The sequence below is a fragment of the Apis dorsata genome, unplaced genomic scaffold (assembly GCF_000469605.1).
Source record: "Apis dorsata unplaced genomic scaffold, Apis dorsata 1.3 scaffold_867, whole genome shotgun sequence".
Classification (NCBI taxonomy): Eukaryota; Metazoa; Arthropoda; class Insecta; order Hymenoptera; family Apidae; genus Apis; species Apis dorsata.
In genome coordinates, this window is record NW_006263987.1 from 375,527 (window position 1) to 391,611 (window position 16,085).

The following is a 16,085-nucleotide window of genomic DNA, read 5'->3' on the forward strand; positions in this document are numbered from 1 at the left end:
AAGCAACGATTAGCAACGATTAGCAACGATTTGAACGAACAGATAATTTGTTATTATGCTATAAATAATGATTTTCCAAATAATTTTACACGTAAACTTATAATAATTATTATTTAATAAATGTTTAATAAATGTATAAACGAACCATTCTCTACGTTGATGTATTGATTTAATCAAGAAAATATATTTGATGAATGATATGGATTTTACGTTATTTTATTTCTATAATACACTATTCAATGCGTTAAATTAAACTTATTTATTACGTAAATTATCATTTAAATATCTACATACAGTATAAGATATAATTATATGTATTATATCTATTTAATATCTTATATCTTTTTAATATCTTTATTTATTAATTATTATCATAATATTTTAATATCTTATTGTATGTATATTTCCATGCATAATTATATGTTATTTATTGCTTTAATTAGACAATTTTAATATAAATAAATATTAAACTTTGGTTATTTTGCAAAATAAATTATGACCATATAATTCGTAAGAGGAAAAATAGAATTAATGCGAAGAAATAAATATCATATTTAATCTCTTTGTTCTACAACTATATTCGTAATTCGATTTGTTGTAATAAAACGGAAAAATCTATATGTAAAGTTTAGATAAAGGATAGATGAAATATAACATGTAATTCTTCCTTGTATTTCTTATATGATTCAAGAATAATTTTATCACATAAAAGGAAATAAAAACTGTTCGTATAAACACATTTCCTACTTAAATTTGTTCGAGCAAGATTTATGCGAATTTCGATGAAAGCAAATAGTTAAAATTCCACCCAATTATTTACCAATAGATCTCGATATTTAACACAAAATAAAATAAAATAAAATTTTGCATCTGATTTTATAAGTATTTCCTGTTACAATTAGCGCATAAGTCACCGGAACACTAGATATAACGCAATATATCATCATGAGCAACGAAAAATTTATTCTTTAATCGAAAAATGGCAAATACACGATGCATGTAATATATAGATTTATCAATTGTGATTTTGTTGAAATTTTGAACCCCTTAAAACAAATAGCTAAAGAATGAATTCGAATCGAAAAGAAGATATAAAATAATAATACTTATATTTATGTGAACTCTTTTCTTCGTATAATAAATCTATCCTTGAAACGGTTTCCATATTACGAAACACAATGTTAATTAAAAAGATAAGTATGCATACAAGATAATAAAAGTTTCATCTTTTGAATTGCGAGTTATTATTTTTCCGCATGTATCTATATAACTTTAATATATAAAAAATGAATTCATGTTTAAGCATGTTTTAGTGTTAACGTTTATCATTTTATGGTTCCACGTTCTGTTTTCATTTATTTCTTCTACTTGAACTAATTAGTCACGATGCCAGAAATCTTGTTTTACAACCGGCTTATTGACACTCAGGTGTCATACAAATATTTCTATCGTTCATTATTTTATCTTAAATCCTTCCGTAGATCTGTCTTTTAGATAAAGATAAGAAATCTGCGATCATTACAAATAATTTTTCTTAATAATATTAGAGATCATATCAATTATAAAAACAAACACGTATTTCTTTATTTACTTAGATAGATATATTTTTGCTATATACATACAAAACAATCTTCGTGTAGTGAATAAAATGCATTTACTATATTTAATTTCTTATACTTTTAATTTAGATATTAGAAATAAAGTTGGAAACAAGATATTTTCGAGTAAAATTCACAATGATTCTTTTACGGTTCTCATATTACGTTTGCTTCGCGAAATATAATATAGCTTAAAAATATATCCATTCTTTTAGATTTCAATCGTTTATAAAAATATAACACTTCTTCTATCTATCTGTTAACTGCGATATTACAACGTATACAGATTTATTTCATATTCGCACATTACGTAAGTAAATAAGTACTTACTTACTTGCAATGACTCGCGTTTATTCAAACACCATGGTTACGAGTTATTATTATATACATTTGTTTATAATAACGTAAACTAGTTAACCGTGTTTTAATATTAAACACATGTTTCATCGCTCATGCTAAAATCTTTCCATCTCCAATCGTGTTTTCTTGATTTAAATAACAATTTCTCTTCCATCGAGCTATCAAGCGTAAAGAAAAATATATAATGAAAACAAATAACCTGATTTATATATTTTTATCTATGTAATGAAAATTAAAAAAAAAAAATAAATAAATTTCACGATAATATCGGTATAAAATTTGAAACGGTGAAAGAGAGAAAGCAAGATCGACGTGACTGGTCCTTTCTTATCGTAGAATAGTTGGAAGGCGTAGCAAGGAGGGTCGAAGAGACGGTTGACAAATGAAGAAGACGGCATCCCTTTGAATTTATACGCTATAAAGGAGTGTAAACGCATCCGGCATCGTGGCAACGGTGAACACGTTGCCGAGTTTCGGCCTCATGGTGGTGTCGATTAAAAAAATGTTAACGAGCCGGATGTGGCTGACGGGAGGAAGGTTAAGGCGAGAATCGAGAATCTACCCGAGAGTTCAATAGGTCGCCGACTCGAAGGAATTGGATGGACAGTCGATTGACGGAAAGAGACATCGATTTACCGATAATATCGAAGATATTAACGCTTGCATTATGTTACATCGACATATCGCGACTTTATTCCACCACCATCTTTGTTCTCATCACAGTAATTACCGATTAATCAGTAATTTCTTAATGATTTCCTAATGAGTCGGAATTAGTATTTTACTCTATTGCCAGAATGGAATGTTAAAACGCTGATTCATGAAATAAATTTTTCACGCAGCAATGCCAATACGGAAGGATAAAGATTCGTTTAAATATATATGTTTCGTTTCATATTTGTAACGAAAAGAAATCTTAAATAAAAATATCTTTTCTTCAAAATACAATAAGAATGAAATTGCGGTTAAAAACTCGACGTGGTACGCTCCTGACTTTCTCTTCTATGTTTTCTCATGGTCTTCTCCTTTCAAAGTATTTCAATATCATTAGTCATTGCCGCAACGTTTCTCCTCGAAAAGGGACGTAAAACTATTCTACCTACTTTGTTCGCGATAGAGGGTGGCAAAGGTGTTTATGATAATCTTACAAATTCTTCGTAAACCGTCAAAGGTGGTCCGTCATAACCATCATTTTTCATAATAAGTTACATCAAAAACCTTTAATTGTATTCGGAGAAGAAACATTAATTTATCTTCGACGCGAGAATAAATTTGTACAAGAAAAAATCGATTATTAACATTTCTTGCAATATACATTAAGCTTATTACATTCAATTTTGATATTATTTGTTAAATTAGATAATGCTAAGTTAAATATATATTTCAATATTGAAATTTTCATCAATAGTCAGATCAATAATAAATATCTTATTATTTTATACATTCAAAAAGAATACGAAACAATAACAATTTCATATTAAATATGAAATATATCGAATATAAGTAATATATATGTTATACGAGTTAGTATATTAGTTTGAATCATTCTAAAGAACAAGTCCTGACATATTGACAACAACCTGATGCGAGACCACCTTTGCTACATCGAGGTGTTTATCTTACCTGTTATCTTCAGGCTACTATAATTTGTCAAACCAAAGCCGACACAAGCAAAGAAGAATCCTGATCATTTGTTTTTAATTCCCATCTAAGTTGCTATCATGTCATGCATTAACAAATACACACAGATAATTTCGTATTATTAACAATGAAAATTAAATAAAATTAATCAATATTATATACGTATCCAATGATATTATTTAAAAAATTTTTCTTTTTTCAGTTTTTTTTCAATAAATTTCATCTCGAGAAACCAACGTTTTTATATTATTTTTTCATTTTTTTTTCAGTATTCCACGAAAAACGAAACACAAAAATACAAGTTTCGAGTATAAGAAATAATCACGATAAAAATTATGCGCGTTTAACCTACGCAATCAACTATACCTGACTCTTTGATCCCGAGCACGATGCCGATGAATCACGCAATTTACACGAGAAGTAAACATTTTTTACTTACATTTCTTAAAAAATATAAAAATAAATAAAAAATGTTTGGTTTCTCTAAGCGAAGTTTAATTCACTTTTAAAACAAAAATATACGAATTTTAAGGACAACATTTCTATAATATTTATATAAATTCAATATAGGAATCTGCAATATCTTATGAGTTTCCATCGCCACCTATTGGAGCCATGTTAACGCTGGATAACAATCAAACCAACTTTAGTTCCATCAAACGATAATACGTGGAACCTGTTTTCACAAGATAAATTACAAGGACAAAGAATCTCAACTGTATGGATAAATAATAAATTGTAATAGAATATATATAGATAGATTATATATTCAATGTTCAATATGTATAATTCAGCTTACGCTATCTCTCAATCTCCTTTTCCTTCGTAAAAAATTCTTGTCGATCCAAAGGATAAATTTTTTCGATATTTTTCTCGAATCGAGAAAATTATATATGTAAATATATATCTATAGGCTATTGATATTGAAATATTCGTGGGACATCTTCCGAATATCAATTCTGAAGATTAAAACAAATGAGAAAATTGGTATACGAAAATATTGATTAAGGTTTATTTATTGTAATTTATTTATTATAAGCAATTTAAATTTGCGAAAATGACATTTTTATCTCCATCTTGCTTCATCTAACGTATATTTAAATTGCTTACAATTTAATAATTTAATAAGCTTTAATCAACATTTTTATATATCAATTTTTATGTTTGACCTCTTTGAATCGATCTTTGAAAATTATATCCCATGAATATTAACATATATATATAAGAATCATAAATTTCTCGTTTTATCTATTATTTAAGTATTTTATCTATTAAGTATATAAAATACAATTTTATTCAGTTGATCAATGATAGAACTACGACTTACGAATTACTATTTCTCACTACTACTTGTAGTAACGTATACATAACGTATAGTTTCAGAGACTACCTAAGAGAAATTAACTATTACATAATATTATTTGATATAATAAAGATGGTACAATATAATATACAGTTCCAGAATTATCTGTGTAAATAAACTGATATCTTTCTAAACTCTGTAAATAACTAAGAAGGTTATGCAGGGTATCCGCAATATATAATCAATAAAGAGGTGATTTCTCACAAAAAAAAATTAAATAAAAAAAATAAAAATTTTCATTTTTATTATTTTTTAGAAAAATATTGATATTGTATGAAATATGAAAACCAATTATGATCTTTCTAAATTATAACAATAAAGATTTGAAAAATCATTCGTGCGAATAAAAATTGCTTTAATCGAAAGAATTCTCTTCTCCGATTCGATATGAACAATTGTTACAATTATTTCATGATGTAATACAACACATTACGTATTACATGTATTTTTTCTTTATGATAATATTCTTTTTTATAATATTATCTACCATTTTCTAACTATCTATTATATTTATAATTTTATTATTAAAATTAATCTTGTAAAATAAAGATTATCACCTATATTATTCCATTGTAATTATATATATTCTTTTTAATTGTGCTAGTGTACATTCTATATATATATTTATCGTTAATTTACATATTTATAATATAGATTTGAAAAATACAACAAAATTCTATGAATTATATAATAATTATAAAAATAAATTTTTGTGTAAAAAATTAATTTATACAATCTTCAATCACATTACAATCATAATTATAATTCTTATATAACAATTATAATCATAATATTAAGTTCTATACCAAGAGCATATTCTTTATTGAGCCATTTTTTTTCTATGTTAACGATAAATAATAATAGATAATTATAATAATAAGAAAAAAAATTTAAATAGAAAAAATAAGAATACAATGTGTTAAAATATATTTATAAAACAATTGTGTTACTTATTCTTTTTTTTTAAGAAAAAGAATGAACGAAAAAAAATTGTTTAATATATATCGTACAATAAAAATAAATTAAAAAATTTAGATCTATATTTGATATTTTATATAAATATTTTCTATATATATATATATACATCACCGCTAGAAAGAATATATTAAGAAATTCTAGAATTTTTTTCGTTCTCGTAATAAAGTTATATCCTATATTTATCAATTCCTTACACTAAATTATTTTTATAATATTAAATAAATAAAATAAATTTTTTCTATATATAAAGAGAAAAATCTTCAGATAGCCTTAAATTGAGATTAGTAAGGTTATGGCATAATCTACTATATTCCTAAATTAAATTATTATTGCGAAAATAATATTTTTATATCTTACATATATAAGTCATAAAAAAAATTTTTATCGACTCTATAATTCTTTGTAAAATTAAAAGATATCGAAAAACGAAGAATTATTCGAATAATTTCTTAATAATCGTTGAAAAATTATTCCGTAGTAAAGAAAAAAAAATTAGTTTTAAATAACAAATTAACTTTAAGAAAATCATTCGATTCAATTATCGATATTAAATAATACAAACAATAAAGAAATGAGAATAAAACAAATGAATCGATAAAGGAATAAACTTACCATTTTAGACATTTCGATTAAATTAATATTTTCCGTATAATTTTATCGCAGATAAAAGGTACCACTAATTCCAATATTTTGGAGTTTATTCAGTTTTACTTATATTTCACTAATACTCACTATACTTATGTTTCACTAATACTATACTATATAATAGATCATCGCTATTTTAAGTCGAAATTCACAGTTTTCACTTATATACTTCAGAATCAATTATTCCCCCAGATATTAATGAAAATAGGAATGATATTGTAAAAGAAAATATTTTGTTGGAAACTGGTGATGGATCATCGAATGTCTCAACTCTGAATGAAGTGGTGTCATCGACGACGATACAACCATAGAGAATAACTTTGATGACGCGAAATCCAGACGAAGAAAACGATTACGACAGATTGGCTTGTCGTGTGAGGAGATAACAACCAACACCGAATAGGCATTGGAGTGCTCCTACCCACACCAGAAACGGAAACTCCAAGAATGTTGCCGCAAGCTACAACCATGCTGTTTTCGGCCACAATTCGGCCTCTTGATTATCGTTTATAGACTTTAATACGAGAGAAAGTAGAGAAAATTCTTCTTAATGTCGTTATTCATTTATAAATAACGCTATAACAATGGCATAAAGATATATTTTATCCGAATATATTTCTATTTGCTATTGCATCAGATTGCAAAACATTTCTTTTTTTACTTTATATAATTTATATATTATTATATCTTTTTACAAATGAAATTATAAAAAATTTATCATTATTTAGAAATTAATGCAATGTTATTTATACTTTGCTTATATTTTATTACAATACAATGCTTTCCAATTAATAGTTATATTACGAGTTGTTAATAAGAAATATTATATGTTATATATATATATTATATATATATTAATCGTAAAAAGTAAAATAATTAAAAAAGTGAAAAAGATTAATGCGATCTATGACTTACATTGACTTTCAAAACAATGTTCACAGCATTAATGATGCGAACGAATGATTAATAGAAATAACATACTAATTATGCACTTTACGCGATTGCAAATGGAAAAATCTGAATATTTATCGTTACGTGTTTAGACTTTATATCAATTTTAATTATTTTGATGCAATAATGTTGTATCAAAGAATTTTTTTTCATAAATAAAAATAATAATTTTTACATTAATTATATATTAATTATATTTTATTAAAATAGATTGTACAAAATGTTATGTAATTTATTATTTTAAAATTTTTGAGAAAGGTATTGAGAAATTTTTATAGAGAATGGTTATTCTTTTGTATAATGTAAAAAAAGAACAAAAATCAAAAAATATTTATGACAATTCAATTAATATAATTATTTTACAATTAAATTTTTAATTTTCTTTATCTAGAAAATATATAAAATACAAAAATATTATTCTTTCTATTATTATAGTTTTTCATGTGATGTCAAGATGAATGTTCAATGATCCTGTATATTATGACCTTGAATATTTAAAAATATCATTTTAAGCAACACAAACATTTTCATAAAAAATTGAATTGAATTACATATAGGTGTATTCAAAGTAAATATGTTATTTATAAAAAAAAAAAAAAAAAGAAAATATTAGGAACATGTCCATAAATTTTCTCAAAATTTTGAATTTCAAATAGAAATTTTCTTCTATTTAAAAACATGTATATATAATTGTATTCGAATAAAATAATTTATTACAAAAAATTTTTCGATTGACACATTTTTGAACATATTTTTGGATTCAGGATCATTTCAAGATCACAGTATACGTGTTGTTGAACTCGACTTGACATTAGTACAATGTTATGAAGTCAAAAATAGATTGTGCTATTTAAAAAAGTCAAGGTAACAAACCTGAAAGATTATAACGATAGTTATCATATATAAAAATTCACGTTAAAATATAAGATTGAAAAAACTAATTATTAAATATAATCATACAAAACATATTAAAAGATATTTTCTCTGGAAATATTCGAAATATAATAAATTATAATTAAAAAAATATGCAATTTTTTTTCGGCACAATATTATTAAAAAAAATTTAAAAAAAGTTAAAGTTAAAAAAAACTAACAAATCGATTTATGATATGAATGAAAAAATTCATACATATTTAATGATATTAAAAAAATCAATAAATAATTTCAAATGTTTTATATTTTTTATTTTAATTCTGTCTAATTATGCAAAAAACATACGTATATAAAACGATAAAAATAAAAAATGAAAATTATAATTGATACAACATATTTTGATAAAAAATTTAAATAAAAATTTTTTATTGTTTTTTTAAAAAAATTAATTATAAAAAATTTAATTATAAAAATATCATTTAACCAGTAAATGATAAAAAAGATAACAACTTTATCAACTGATATTATTTTGATTTATCGATAAAAAGAAACTCTGTCGACAAAACAGAATTGTGAATTTTCAAACAGATAATGAATCAATAAAAATATAAGTATAATTGCAAAATATAATCGTTAAATATAATAATTTAAATAAATAATAATAAATAGAAATATATACTTTGGTAATTTCTAGTAATCAAAATGTAATAAAATTATGCAAAAAATGTAAAAAATGAAAAACGAAAAACTTCAGACAAAAAATGTGTAAATATAATTTGAGAAGGTTACTAGAACATTGCACTCAAAGAAACGGACGTTATAAAGTCCAGAATGTAGTTATTTTTGCAAAGGCTGTTGTGACTGGTTTCAATCTTGTTAACCTTGGCTGAAATCTTTTTAAAACACTTTTCCTAAACGACGAAGAATTGGAAAATAATCAGCAATTTTGTCTTTAGTCAATCTTATTTTTTTACTAACTTTTAAATTTTAAAATATAAGAATAAGTAGAATATAAAAATAAAAAAAGATAAGAAAAAATATAATTAAAATTTTAATAGAGAAATCGAAAGAAAGATAAAATTAAAATAGTACCATTGCTTTTCAATAATACTTATTCCATTTTTTCGATTTATAAGAATTTACCTATAATATATCATATAAGTTCTCATTTAATTTTTAAAGTGAAATGAAAAAAATGAAAAAAGATATGCGTATAATATTTTTTAGAAATTATTTTTAACTAATAATAATAATAATAATAAATATCCATAGAAAATTTAATAATAAAGTTAATAAATGATAATATTATTTATATATTATCATAATAAAATTATATGAATATATTTTTTTATAAAATAGATCTTATTAATACAAAAAAAAAATTCTCTAATAATATAAAATTCTATAGTTAAAAGACTTACCTATTATGAGCGTTACGATATTCATACGATCAACAACAAAATATCTTCTTAGCATATTTTAAAGGATTGAATTTTTCAATACGTAGAAAAGTATAATATTAATAATGTTTAAATAATGTTCATAACCAAAAGAAGTTAAATTAAGTACATACCTGAAACAAAAACAAAGTATGTTTTTTACATAACATAATTAAAATATATAATTTTTATATAACATAATTAAAATATATAATTTTAGGTATGTAAAACATTAATATCTTTTTTACTTTATATTATTTTCGAGTTATATTACATAATAATAGATATTAATAATTGAAAAAGGATGCTTATTATTTTTTAATATATATATATATATATATATATATATATATATATATATATATATATATATATATATATATATATATAGCGATATTTAATATTAATTTTTAATAAATTAAGCAAAAGAAAGTATATTTTTGATAAACATATCATTAAAGAAAAATAAAATTCGAATAAAAAAATATTGAAATGCATCAATGTATTAATATTGTCTAATATATGAACGAAACATATTATTTATAATTAATTGTAATTATCTACGATTTATTATATAACGTTTGTATTATATAATAGTACTAATACTATAAAGGTATTAAAACTTTATTAAATTATTCTGAGCAAACATATAATACGACAATCGATATAAAAACAAACGTTGTCGAAAGAAGAGAAAGAAATGAGTAAAATATATATTATATCCTTTTTATTATATTATACTTAAAGAAATATTTAAACGAAAAGAAAAACATAAATCGTGTAAAATTAAATAATAATGATATATCGAAAATAATAAAATATAACTTTGCCCAAAATATCCATATATAATATTAAAAATAATATTTTTCAATGAAAATTCAAGTAAAAAATATAAATATATATAATGGAGCAAAGTCTGAAACATACATCGTCATGTACAAAAACAGAAATTATTCGCGGTTGTTTTCTCTTCTTCCGCTCCATTTTATGTGTCGATTAATCGAAGTTCAATTTAGTAAATTCTAGTAAAAAGACAGATAGACACGTAAACACAATGATAAGCCTAAATCCGCGAAGACAACGCGTGCCACACACTAGTTAAACTGGGATTCGAACTGCTAACTACGTATGAGAAAAGGCATACCTTTGTTTCACAATCATACCAGGTTACCAGGGTTAACATTTGCATATATTTACTATGTTGATATATGAAAATTTATGGATTACTAGTTCCGCGAAGCAATCGATAAAACTTGACGTCTGATAAGGGATTTTAAAATCTCTTTTTTCATTCGATCAACGCTTCAAATTTCTTCAAGAAAAGGAATAAAATCATTGATCTTTGTTGACGAATATTTATTATTTATCAAATATTTCATCGAGGCAAATATGATTCATCGATCTTTTTAAATAATGGGATAACGATGGTCAATGTTCATAACATGTAGAATATATTATTTATCTTAATAAATAGTTAATGATGCAAGAATTTTACATTGTATTTCATATCTGATTTTCTACGATAAAAATAATACGTGCAACAAGAAATACGTAATGATACGTAATGTTTGATATTAATTTCGTATTCATATTGAAAATATAAAATTTTATTTCGAAAGAATTCATTTAAAACATTTGTTAAATATTATCATTCTGTTTTTTTACATATATTCACTATGCATATACATATACATATATACACATACATTTTATAATCATTAATTTATTAATTACGTAAGATATTTTCATTTCAAGTTGTTACGTGATTATTTTAAAGAAAAATTTTCTATTTTTACCTTTATTTTTTTTTTTTGTTTTTTTTAATCGATATATATACGATAAAAATGTCTCTAGTCTAAATTAAATTTATATAAAATTACATATTTCGAGATATTTTTTAAACAAAACTTATCGATAATGAGATAAATCGAGAAATATAGATTGCATTGATATTTTCGATTTTTTAAAAATCTTGGAAGATTATGATTAAATTTTCAATTTATATCGTAATTGATATCATTTATAAATATCATTCAATAAAAATTTCCCCTCTTATTTCTTTCTTAATTCTTACAAAGCTATCGATGAAATCTTATCGTACGAAGAAATATCAAAATCTCTTCGTTCTAAAAGATAAATATCATCGCCTATTTAATAGTACGCCTATTTAATAGTACGCCTATTTAATATGAACAATATCGGACTAACATCAACATACATATATACATATTCGCAATAACATATCGCTCGTTTAACAGGACAAGACAAAAACATCAACGATCAATTACTCATGCATATTAATTGATTCACGTTGATATTTATCATGTAATTCAAATAAAAATATATACTTTTATCGAAATGAATATCACTAGATATTTAGATTTAGTTTACAAAAACATTGATGAATCATCAATTAAATTATCAATTTTTCGTTGTCCATCTTGCATTATTAATATTGCATATATCATTATTAATTCGTTATCATCCCTTGATCGACAACGGGAGAAAGAAATTACGTGTAAATTAGTTTTAATTAGATATTTAATCATTTCTTTCTGTGTAAAACATCAAAAAAAAAAAAAAATGATCGATCGATTCGAATCACGCAACAAGTGATCTTAAAGAAAGATATTCACTTGTTTCTTTTGTGCGTTTTTTATCATCAAATGATACGATACGATACGATACACCGTGATTTTTTACAGGTATCGTTGATCGGGTATCAAAATAGAGAATAAGTCCTATCGATACACGAAGTTGGTAAAGTATAGATGTTTACGGAAATAAGCAAATAACGGGTGATGAAACGTTTTCTGTTCAAATAAGTAGGTTCACATATATCGTAGATATTATTTCTTTGATGTGACGAAAAAAAAAATCGACGAATAGATATTTTTCGTGTCAAATTTTGGACACACATTGTTATATTACAATAGTATTATAATAGAATTTTATTTAATCTCTGAAGATATCATGAAGATTTATTAAAATTTTAAATAATTATTTTTGTAGATTCTAGATAATATATTGTCTGTACTATATTCTTATGCTCTTGTACAATAAATTATTAATATAATTATTAATATAATGGTAAAAAATGAATAAAAAATAAATAATCATATAGAAAATTTATCAAAATGTTTAATGTCATAATCCTACTGTCATAAACACGAGAATAACAGATAAAGAAAAAATATATGTATAATAAAACAAACCATATATTAAAAATCTCTCAGAGAAGAAAAATTAAAAAGTTTCCTTATTAATATTTCCTTATCAAAAATTAAAAAAAAAAAAAATAAAAAAAATTATAGATCGAAACAAATCATTAAGTGAATCATAAATCATATAGAAATTATGACATATTATGATATAATTTTTATTATAAATGTTTCAATTATGATATAACTAATATTAAAGATAAATATTGGAAAGATATAAGAGATAAAAGATATATATATTTAAAACATATTATATATTATATATATATATATATAAAACATTTTTAAATCTATTAATGCATACATTATTAATTTCTAAACTTTTTCTAAATTTTATTTTGACGTAACTTTTGTCTATAAGTGTACATTAAGAGACTTTACTACTACTAAAGAACACTCAGAACTTAATATATTCGCGTGTAAATCACGTCACAAATACTGTGATTTTAGCTATTGGTCAGTGAACGTTAATCAACTAACATAAGTATGATACGATGTTCAAGAACGAATGTACATCGCTGTCATTTAATTGCATTTTTATGAAAATGTATTGTACTCGTCAATTTTTATCTGAAAAATTATTTTTTAGATTTACATTTATATCAATACGAATAATTTTGCATTATAATAAATAAATAAATATTTAAAATAATTTCTATAACGTAATATCGATCGAAATATTAAACTGGTATTAGAAAAGTACAAAAAATTGGAAAAATATTATAAAAATTCGAAAAATTATATTATAAATAAAAAAAAAAGAATGAAAGAAACCATTAAAGCGATGTAATTAATTCTTTCATTAATATTTTATTTTTAGATAAAAATTTAAAATTTATTTAAAAGCGTGATTGACTCAAATGCGTTGCAAAAATTGGAAAAAATAAAATATAGAAACTGATTGAAAAAAATAGTAAGAATAATAAGATTTGAAAGTTTTTATAGTGGCAAAAGGCAATGAATATCGACGTGATAAAGTAGTAATCTGTTAAATTGATTAATTGAAAGAAAATATAATTAATATGATTAATACGAATAAATGACGTAAAATTGAAATCTGCTTACGAAATTCATATTTATAAGAGATATATTACAAATATGTTTGCTATTTATCTGATTTCTCTTTTGCTCCACATATATGTATATGTAGAGTAAAAAGTAAGCACGTGCTAATACAGCTCGAGATGCAGCGCAATAGAGAAAACATAAGTAGATGCGGCAAGATGCCAATTATAAATGTACGACAAAAAGAAAGGAGGATTATTTGGAAATAATAAAGTAATAAATATATTTTAATTAAATGATACAGTAATTCTTTTTACTAACGATAAATCCTTAAAAAATTGCATGCAAAATTTATGTGTTTCAATTGGATATGTACAATTTTTCCTTTAATTTTTAACGAAACGAGGACGCATCTGGCATCTTTCGTTTCTTTTTTTACGAAGTCGACCAGAAACGCGTTTATATTCGCGTATTTCCACACAATTATTTTTGCAATCGAGGCCGTTGTACGAGAATTCACAGGAAATTTTGATGATGCAGTGCCATACGATAAAAAGAGCGATCAGATGCATATGCTTACTAAGATATTTATAATTCATGATCAAAAATCAAATTCACGGATCGAAGAAAACTGAACTGAACTGAACTGAACTGTTTAAGATATGATTAATTACTCTGTATTTGTAATGGATGAAAAATATTTCAACGAAACAAAGAGTTCCAATTCGACTGGAATTCGAATTTGTGATATTTTCAGAATTGTAATGTCACTGACCAATCGCTTTAATTAAACGGTGACTTTTATATTGATCAATATCTTATTCAACTTTTTTTATATGCATTTTAAAAACAGTACAATTATTATAAATATCGATAATTTTGTTTTGAACGTATTAATTTTTGTTTCTTCTTAATTAATTGATTAATGAAATATGCAATATAATACAAAATAGTGTTAATGCAATATAATATTAAATTTTTGACAATATTATTTTGACAAATAATAAAATAATATGTATCTATTCTAAAATTTTTTATAGCTAGTAGGTTCTATATAAAATTTTCATTTTCTATATTAAATTTTCATTAGTTGATAATATTCTTTTTAAGCAGATTATATAACACTGAATAATAATATGCAAATGATATGATATATAGTGAATTAATCAAATCGCTTGAGACGCTTAAAATGATATTTAAAAGCAAAATAAAGTGTCAGAAAAAAGTCTGAATATGACACAATATGATTTTATATTATACCATATTCGTGTACTTCAGTAAGGAATATTTAATTTATTTATGTAATTCATAAATATAATTCATATCATTTTCATTTCTATCCATATAATATTTATTCTTTTATACTGTGCTAAATCTTTTAGATTTCTTAGTTTTCAAATCATTGTTCTTATGATATACATATCAATTTTGCTTATATACTTTTATAAACTATATAAATGTTATAAAATATCCTAAAAGCATCTATTGCGTCTAAATACACAATTAAAACATAGAAACACAATTGATTAACCTAGTTAACTGATATGGGTAACCTGGATATCCAAGGATATCTAAGAAAACGGTATAAATGCTACTTATGTAGAATTGATAAAAAGATCGTAAAATATATCACTACCTGTACATATAACGAAAATAAACTCGCTTAATTTCTACATTTTAAATATATTTAGTACTAACGATATATATATATTTAGAAAATTTACCAATATCAAACATAACATTATAAAATATTCTAAGTATCAAATTTTGTTTTATTCGTTTAAAATTTAAAATATTTTCCTGGTTTCATAAATCATATCTATTTCAATTCATTAGAAATATAAACAATGTAAAATATTATCAACTTATTATTATTAAAATATCAAAGAATCAAACAATTTCAACTGAATATAACTTATGAATAGTTTTTTTTAAAAAAATAGAAATTTTATTTCTATTTCTATGTATATTTCTAAAAAAAAAGAAATGCATTATTATATACAGTATTATA

The 16,085-nt window shown here is 23.1% G+C and overlaps 1 protein-coding gene across 4 annotated transcripts in view; it reads right to left on the reverse strand.

Annotated features, from left to right (window-relative positions):
- The window catches only part of LOC102676118 (segmentation protein cap'n'collar), a 76,906-nt gene that overhangs the window by 58,426 nt on the left and 2,395 nt on the right, over positions 1–16,085 (reverse strand). Inside the window, exons 1-2 of one of the 4 annotated variants that reach the window (XM_006623275.2) lie at positions 10,776–10,962; positions 9,831–9,982 (exon numbers count right to left, since the gene is read on the reverse strand). The exons of 1 other annotated variant lie outside the window; for it this stretch is intronic. Coding sequence is in view for 2 of the 3 variants with exons in the window: in XM_006623273.2 (XP_006623336.1) it covers positions 10,776–10,832 (57 nt within the window). In the remaining variant the exon portion in view is untranslated. Of the gene's footprint in view, positions 1–6,552; positions 6,903–9,830; positions 9,983–10,775; positions 10,965–16,085 lie in introns of those variants that run through there. 2 more of the 4 variants (XM_006623273.2, XM_006623274.2) reach the window with 2 other exon arrangements.